We start from the raw sequence: 8,863 nt of genomic DNA, 5'->3' as shown, positions 1-8,863 counted from the left end.
ACAGGGGCAAGGCCGCAAAGTGATCGATCAACACTTATCTAATCCACTCTTGGAGTGGAGAACACATGAGACAAATACCAAGAATCACACTTCTGACAGAGAGGGAGGGAAGAGGAGGAGGGAGGGAGGGGGACAGAGAGGGGGGGGGGGGGAGACAGAGAGAGAGAGGGGGCGGGGAGGGGGGGGGAAACGAAGAGAGAGAGAGAGAGAGAGATAGAGAGAGAGAGACAGACAGACAGACAGACAGACAGACAGACAGACAAACAGAGGGAGACAGAGAGAGAGCCGGTTGATGAGAGCGGTTCTGACAGTTACGACAATAATGTTTCAAGACACTCAATTTCACGTGGTGCCAGAGAATTCTAAGATCTCCCAGCCCAAGACAGTTCCTGTACAACGATAGACCGAGCACAACATGTCAAAGTAAACTTAACACGCTACAAGAAGGCAGAAAAAAACCCAAACTGTTCCTTTATACAAAGTTAATGTCAATCCAAATTCGTAGAGCAAACGTTTTCATGAAGAGGATTGCATCGCAAGAACAGCAGAGCCAATTCATACTTGCTTCTTCCCTAGTAGGTCACACGGGTCGCAGGTCAGTGTACATGTCACTGTGCTACTGATAAATAAACAACACCAAAAAAGTCTCCTAGCCCTAATCACTCCACAAAAATGTTGTTTAAGGTCTAGGGAAAACTTTTGGCTCGGTTTTTGGGGACAGGGCCTTGACCTGTGTTTTAGACCCGCCTATAGAAATTCCTTTTCCCTAATTAGCCCAAATTCTTAACTAATTATCGTGAAGGAGCTAAGCAACAGTAGCGAAAACGCTCGACAAGAACGCTCATAAAATAGGTTTAGAGCGACTTTCATACGACCTTGAAAAATAAACTTAAAAACAGAACGTAAACAAAAATGCGAAACATTTAATTGGCTTATCGAACAAAAACAAACGAGCGCGAATTTTCATTGGCTTAGCGAGCGCGGATGCAAATAACGTAACAACGTCATCTCTCCGTGGAACTTTCTGGAAAGTTTCGCTTTGACGTCGTTTGAAATGCAGTAATAGGGAGCTTACGAAAGGAGGACGACGACGGCTACGAGGACTTCATTTAAAAATACGAGTTCGCGTTATTCATAGAACTACGAAACTATTTCATGTCGTTTCGCGTTAAAAATGTGTAATAACTGTTGAAGAATTAAACTGGTATGAGTGGGTTGGACGCGTACAGAGAGAACTGAAAATTCATCGTCATGTGCTAACGTCCTCCACAGAACCTTGAATTTGGTCATTTCACGTCGTCATCTAGGAGATGACGGCAAAGAAATGTACCAAAATGTAAAACGCACGTGCAGAGCCATTGTTTTTGCTCACTAAACCTATTTTTTTGTAGCGTCGTCGTTGTCGTCGGCGTCGTCGTTTCGTAAGCTCTCTAATGTGACTGGGCAATTGAACTGTTTACTGCCCATATTAGGAGTTTTCTTGGCGGGAATAAGGAGAAGCTTTGTTTTAATCTGGCGAAACATTGGTCCGTGAAACAAATTACAAACACTATTTCAAGGTCATGCGAAAGTCGTTCTAGTTAGCAAAACAAGGGCTGCACATGCGTTTTGCATTTTGGTACATTTCATTGTAGCACGTGAGCATCGACAATAATCTGTTTCGCACCACGGATTGGCCTACCACTCGATTTCAAGATACACCGGAGGCAAAATAGAATTCACCGCATCTACCTGAGTTGTTTTTTAACTATTCCTCCTTGTACAAGCTAGCAAGTAACTAAACTGAAAGCAAATGCATACACGTGAGTCGACTAACCATTACTACTTTATTCGAAAAAGGAACAAAGTATAGAATTTGTTTCTCATTCGTTCTGGTTTCAGTTGATTTTGTAGTCTCCCCAAGAGGTAACTTTGGAAAATATCATGATACTCTTTGTTTGTCCCGCCAAATTGTGCATTAGCATTGTTTTTGTTTTCTCTTTTTACCATTGTTTTACCATGTCCCAAGAGAAACTGGAAACAATGCTTATGCAAAATTTGGGGGGAGAAACAAAGAGTGTTATGGTATTTTCCGAAGTAGCCGATCAGTAGAGCACTCGTACTCGGCTAAATAACATTGTGACTTAAATGACGTGATCATCATCATCATCATTATCATCGTCATCATAGAATTCGGCGCTGACAAATTTTTTTAGGGGTGTTGCGATTTTCCTGAGCTTGCGTAAGATTCTTAGCCACTGGGAGAGTGGCTTTTCGGAGAAGGTACCCTAAGTAGGAAGTGACCGGACGAGAGTTTTGGTGTTTTCGTTGCACACAATACCCGGTTACTGTGTAACTCTGTAACCCATCTCACCAGGCTAATTACATAATTTTATAATTTCCCTCATGTTCTTAAGAAAAAGTATTAAATACGTTTTATTCAATGGTTTAACATATAATACGCGCGGATATTTTGCGAGTTGCGTAGTATTTTTCCGAGCCCCGCCCAATGAGCAAAATGTCCGCGAGTATTAGATGTTGAACTATCGAATAAGAGATTTATTATTCCTCTACAAAAAAGGTGTTATTTTTCTTCAATTTTATGTGGTAAGAGTGTTTTGAAAAAATTCATCATCTGTCCTTCAGGGCGCGTGCGAACGATGTAAACAGCACAAAAAGCCAGCCAAAGATCTTGATTTGATTGGATAAACAAAATGACGAGTGACAAATGATGACAAGCTAAATTCTCAGGCTTTGCATCGTGTTGAAAACAATTTCTTTGACTGAAAAACTCCCGTTCCGTCCGTATTTGCTCTGTTCTAAACCACTCAAACAGGGACACTGCAGTGTATTACCGTCTCATATTTTTCGCGTTCTCTTGACCAAATATGATAAAATGATGTAATAGTGGAATAATAAATATTTTTAAATACCATCGCAGAAACTTGTGAAGCATCTGTTTATTGGTTTTCATTGGAATCAATGCCGTTGAAAACAGTTTTAAGTCTACGATTGGTTGGGTCACGGAATGTGGTCTTCGGAATACGGAATTGAATTGTATAATTGGAACAGGTATGAGAAAATGACGGCGGACTGTGCATATAAAATCAGAGTAAAAAGGCAAAAAAAAAAACGATAGAAAGTACTGACAAAGATATTGTGACATAAAAAAATATTGTGAACGTAAAAGGCAATCGACTAAAAATCCTTCGAACAAAGTGTAGGATACCCGTAGCCTCTTGTTACTTTGGGCTTGTGGTAAAATACACAACTCAACGCAACGCAATATACGCCGATGTCAGTCTGAATTACGCAATATGTGCAAAACGCTTTATTTTATCAGCGGTTAAGTTGCAAAACTTCAAACAGCGCATGCTCACCGTTCCCACGAGGTTTCTCCCGTTTCTCTCCTTTCATCTTTGACCATCCTCTGTTATATGCTGCACGGAATTATTATAGCGTCGGTTTTAATGTCCTTTTGATAACCGTTTCATCATTAAAACCGGATAGTTCTACAAATCCGGAACAGTCAAGATCATAAGTAAGTGTTTTCCCTGAAATGTTTCCGTGATGGTTTAGATTTGAGGTCGACATTTTCGCAAGTAAGGCCAAGAGCAAAATTTAACATTTATGTTGAGTCTTGTTTTCCTAGATCTCTTGCCATTTTAACTCGATGGATGTGATCGCGTTAAAGTAAATGTGCCATGTATAAAGAATCGGTAAGTAGTAAGTCGTCCGCCTGGGGTGGGGGAGATGATTACTTCCTCCTGCCGAAAAGATTCCTATAAATTCCCTGAGATCTAACGGTGACGTATCCTCAAATCTATTAGCTAAGCTGAAGTGTTCTGAATTGTTTGTTTACGTTGCTCGGGAGGAAACCCGGACAGTTTGAACTGATAGTTCGTTGTATTGATTTCAACGCGAATGAAGGAAAATGAAAGGCAGTAATTCAGTTCTGTCTTAGGCCATCCCCCTTTTTTTCTCCGTTTCGCTTCGTCCGACCGACCCAAATTTTTGGCATTTTCCAAAAAAAAAAAGGTAACGACGTTTTTAAACCATTTTTATGTCGCATAGGAGTTTCGGTGGTTGATCCTTTTTCCCACGCTGTCTTAATTTTGCAACAACATCAACCAACATTTCCGCCATTTTGAATTTGGTTCACAACTTGTTTTCCTGGCTCCACAGCTATGACGCTGGGGTACCAGGCCTCCAATTCCGAGACTGCTTATGGTTTTTTTTTTTTTTTTTTTTTTTAAATCCGACTGACCGACGCAATATCAGGAAACGCATTCGACGCTAAACGAAAAAATAAAAAGGGGGGGGGGGGGGGGAGGGGAGGAAGAAGAAAGAATACACTATTTTGTGAACCTTGATTATCGTAAAATGATAAAATACCTGTGGTTGCTGTATTCTGGTACATCAATATTTCAACAGGAACAAGTCCATCGAGTTAAAATGGTAAAGAAAAATACAAAAACTGGGCGCAACATCTATGTAAAATTTTGCTCTAGGGTATAGTCGATTAGCCTCCCACGCAGACACTCTTAGGGATTCGTCACGCGTTCCTCCTCCACGAGTGTTTGCTGAAATGCACCACACATTCCTTAAAAATAAAAATAAAAAAAATAAAAAACCACCACTATCTGATTTGATTTGAGTTAATTTCGTTAGTGTCCCCAATAGACCTTTTTCGCTTGTACATTTTGTATTCCCAATGCAGATCATATGATAATACTCGGGAGGTTTGGTCCTTTGTTTTGTTTACTGAAAAGAGTGCATGCAGACAAATTGATGCAAATTAGTGCTCATGTGATAAATCTATATTTATTATTATTATTCCCTTTGTTAAGAAACTGTCATCTGGAAATCACGTGCGGTTTACTGAGGAACCAATCAGAACCAGGAGCCCATGGGCTCCTGTCAGAACTGTGTAGATCTCCCCTGGGAGCGTCAACTTCTTCCGGTGGATGAATCATGAAAGGGACGAAGCCTTTTCAAAATAGTCCTCAGGAAAACATTAATTTTGTTTCCTCGGTAGGTTATGCATTTGCACTCTCGCGAGTCAAAAAGCGAGTGCTTAGCAAGGGTATGGTGTCGTTTCATCTACTAGTAAAATTGAAAGGGCCGTGGAAATATATATATACGAATACAAATATTTAAGTACTGCGAATGTCGTAGTTTATTTTTGTCGCGTTTTGAAGGCAGCAGGTAATTTGCTTCCCTGCTAGCAGAGGTCCTTTTTCCTTTGCGTTCGCTGGGATGAGTACGAGAAGAGACCTCTGCCATGGGTCGAAACTCCACGTTGAGCATGCGCGGCGGTTACTTACCGACCGAATCCTCACGTGATACTTTACGTTGTGTGAGCTCAATTAGCAACAGCGCAATAGGCCAGTTTCGTATTCTAACGGTTGGACTGGATCTAGCATGAAATGGAGGCTAGTGCGGGCACATTAATTTGCATTTGAAAAGATTTGCCCGCATTAGCCTCCATTTCATGCTAGATCCAGTCCAGCCGTGAGAATTCGAAAATGGTCTATTACTGTAAAGGAATGCGTGGGATGCAGTGGGCTCAAGACACAGGCAGCAAACATATCATAGGGCATGGTGTTTGAAGAGTGCCGTCCAAGGTTGGGCACAGCTGTTGGATCGAAGTGAGTTTCGAGCCAAGGCAGGTCTCTTTACCCGTTGCCGGATTGGATCTGAGTGTTTTTGATTGACCGTTAAGTTGCATGCGGTCAGTGATTTTGTCTGTGTTTTTGTCGCGACGAGAGCAGCGATGGCTTTCTAAAGATTTGTAAAAATTTCTTTTGTATGACCTGTGATTTAGTTGGGCAACATTCGACGAAAAGGAGGCATTCCCGACACCCGTACTCAGCTCAGCGAACGCAAAAATAAGAGAGACCTCTGCTAGCCGGGAAGTAATTTGAATTCAATAGACCTTTAGCTACAGCTTTTTACGGAATTACCGAAAACTTTAAGATATCACTTAAACTGTGGACTTGCCGTCGTGTTTGACGTTTGCGACTCACGTTTTTACGGCAAGCATCCCTTCTAGCAGAAATACCGTAACGGCAGAGAGTTTTAGGCAAATTAAACTTAACGACCCCTCTTTTAAGGCTAGCCGATTGCTTCTTGCATATCTAAGCTCCTTTAATGATAACTTTTTAGGGTTCTGCGGTGACATATTTAAGAGTTTTCGGCAATTTAAGCAACGTTGGAAGGGAATGGAAAAACAAGCATGGCGCTAGCAACTCGAGAAATTCCAAGTTTTTCGAGAAAATGCGCGAACGTCTTGCTAAATGCTCAGAAACGTCCTTACCTCTGACGGCAAACAGCTAACCTCAAACTGCACTTTGTGGTTGAGAAAATAAACCCGTAGCTAAAGGTCTCTAATGACTAAGAAGTGAGTGAAGTAAAACGCTGACCCGAAACCTAGGTACCGAGCCCGAGTCCGGGAAGATTTTAACCTCCGATATTGCGTTTCGACAGCCTTCCAATGGAAATCGTGCTTTGAGCAATGAAACCCTTTTTCTTGAATTTCATTAGCACATAAAAGCTTTGCAAATCAGTCAAATGTTTTATTTCTTTTTTAACGGTACAATAAATAAGCATCACCTCTACCAGTACCTGAACAAGATACAAACTAAAGAAACTCATCACAAAGGCAGTTACTGTATGTCCCGTTCTGTATTATGGGGCAACAACAACATTTTTTCAAAGGCTACCCGTTTTGTTCTAATACATATGCGACCCACACGAAATACCTTGACCAGTAACATCGAAATCACACAAAGAATTGAAGGGAAATAAGTTAATCTACAAAGTTTAATCTAAATATTTAATGGTGAACAATTGTGAAATAAACAGATTAATAACTGGTGGAAGGCGAAATTGACCTTGAATGAGCATGCGCATCACAAACTCACCAGCAAACTGATACGACTTACGTCACGTCCTCTTTGCTGAATGAGGGCAAAGAGAAGACCAAGAAAACGGCGTGAGAAATGGCCGCCTATTTGAACGTTTTGAGAATTTAGAAATCGCATTTTTCGTAAGAGTTTTTGGAATGAATGGTTTATGAAGATTCAGAGAAGTTTCGCTTTATTGCGTGCATTAATTCGAAACTTTATCATCCCTTCCATCAGGGCATTGAAACTTCTCAAAACGACCAGTTCCTCGAACTGGAGCGACTGAAACAAAATTGATATTTGAAAGCTGAAACTTCCGGTTCAAACATTGTTCCCGGTCGGACTGACCCCTGCTCAGGCACAGAAAGCAGTCAAATGCTTAGCAGGAAGGGGAAAAAGGAGGGGGGGGGGGGGGGGGGAGAACTTAAGTTTCGAATTAATCGGCGCAAAAGTCTTAAAATAAGAAGCGATAATGACATCCAGCTATCAAACACGGAGCCACGGCAACTTGTATGATCCTCATCCTGTCTCATGACGCAGGAGGAGGTATCCTCTTTGCGAGTGGCTGTCTTCTGGTACTTGTTAGGTCTCATTTACACGGAAGTAAAACAAGCGACCAATATAATAATTTTTAACCCTGGACTTTCTGTGGCAAAATGGCTGAGATACACTCGGAAACGATAAATCCGGCAGGATGACACATAAAACCTTTGAGTTTTTGAACGAAGAGCACGATTTGCGATCACGTAAAAAAGGTTCACCCAATAAAAGGGTGTGGTACCATCTGTAATAAACCGGTCGATTCTTGATTTTTTGACGTACAGGGATAATATCTGATGTTCATGTGACAGGCACCGCGCTACGTTTATGCATCGTGAATAAGATAAACTATGTCTTTTCTGCGCATGCGTGATATGCGTATCTTGATCCTTGAACTGTCTCCACATGCCCGGAAATGACCTCCACTGTCTAATTAAATACGCATGCCCAGTTAACAGCTTCTTCAACACAACATTCAAACAAAATTGGTGGTCAAAATATACGGAATGCTTCGTAAAACAAACAGCCACTTTCACCAGAAGGACGCACCATAAAACACGCAATACGGGTGGTTGTTGAGCATTCACGGCGGCCTGCTCGGTCAAGTATGCAAACACTCATGCGCTATAAGGTTTTCCAAACTGAATAAATATTGGTGCGGGAAATTCATTTATCTTGCTCCGGATGCAAACCGTTCACTGGCCTTTCGGACGACTCTGCAACAACCAAAATAAAGAGCAAACTCTTGATGAAATTATTTCAAGAGCGGACACAACAGACCAATTTCGATAAACAAAAGACATCATCTCGAGGCTCTGGGGAATAAATATAAGGATTTGTACGAGTTTATTCCCCAGAGCCTCGAGATGATGCCTTTTGTTTTCGACTGAATCTTAATATATCGAAATTAGTCTATTCTTGGTTTGCATCCACGTGATGAGGCGCCCATGTTGGTGTAGAAAACAATAGAAAATGGTTCCACAAGATTTTGCATAATAATAGAGTCAAATTCCCAAAAGACATTCTACAGCATTGTTCTGTAAACCAAAATGGCCGCCGTGACGTCATATGCAAACCATTAATAAGCAAGAACAGAGTCCAAGTTCGGGGAAATAATTTGCCAAAAAAGATAAAATTATCCCCTTGAATCTGGACTCAGTTCTTCTCTTCTCTTCTTGCACAATCCGGAACTAGCTAATTCCAGGCTTGCAAACAATCGAATAAATGTGACTCAAGCACTGACTACCTTGACGACAACGTTTAACTGAAGGTGCGTAAAATGAACAGACCTCTGTTTTGAGTCTACTTAAAGCCGTTTACCAACATCCATCCGACAAGTGGAGGTTGCAACTTCGAGTAGTTTCTATCTATCCCTCTGCCATTTGACAAGCAACTAGGACACAGCACACCATCACCATCAATAGTGTACCGTCACA

At 41.3% G+C, this 8,863-nt stretch overlaps 1 protein-coding gene across 6 annotated transcripts in view; it reads right to left on the bottom strand.

Moving 5' to 3' along the window:
* Window positions 1–6,786: 6,786 nt before the first annotated feature.
* Window positions 6,787–8,863, bottom strand: part of LOC138015389 (pericentriolar material 1 protein-like) — a 48,058-nt gene continuing 45,981 nt past the window's right edge. For all 6 annotated transcript variants that reach the window (XM_068862411.1, XM_068862414.1, XM_068862415.1 and 3 more), the window contains exon 51: window positions 6,787–8,143. In XM_068862411.1, the coding sequence (XP_068718512.1) occupies window positions 8,094–8,143 (50 nt within the window). In that variant the 3' untranslated portion in view covers window positions 6,787–8,093. The remainder of the gene's footprint in view (window positions 8,144–8,863) is intronic.

The sequence above is a fragment of the Montipora capricornis genome, chromosome 9 (genome assembly GCF_036669925.1).
Source record: "Montipora capricornis isolate CH-2021 chromosome 9, ASM3666992v2, whole genome shotgun sequence".
In the NCBI taxonomy this organism is placed as follows: domain Eukaryota; kingdom Metazoa; phylum Cnidaria; class Anthozoa; order Scleractinia; family Acroporidae; genus Montipora; species Montipora capricornis.
Note: the sequence above shows the minus strand (reverse complement) of the source record. Positions and strands in the feature narration are given on the sequence as shown.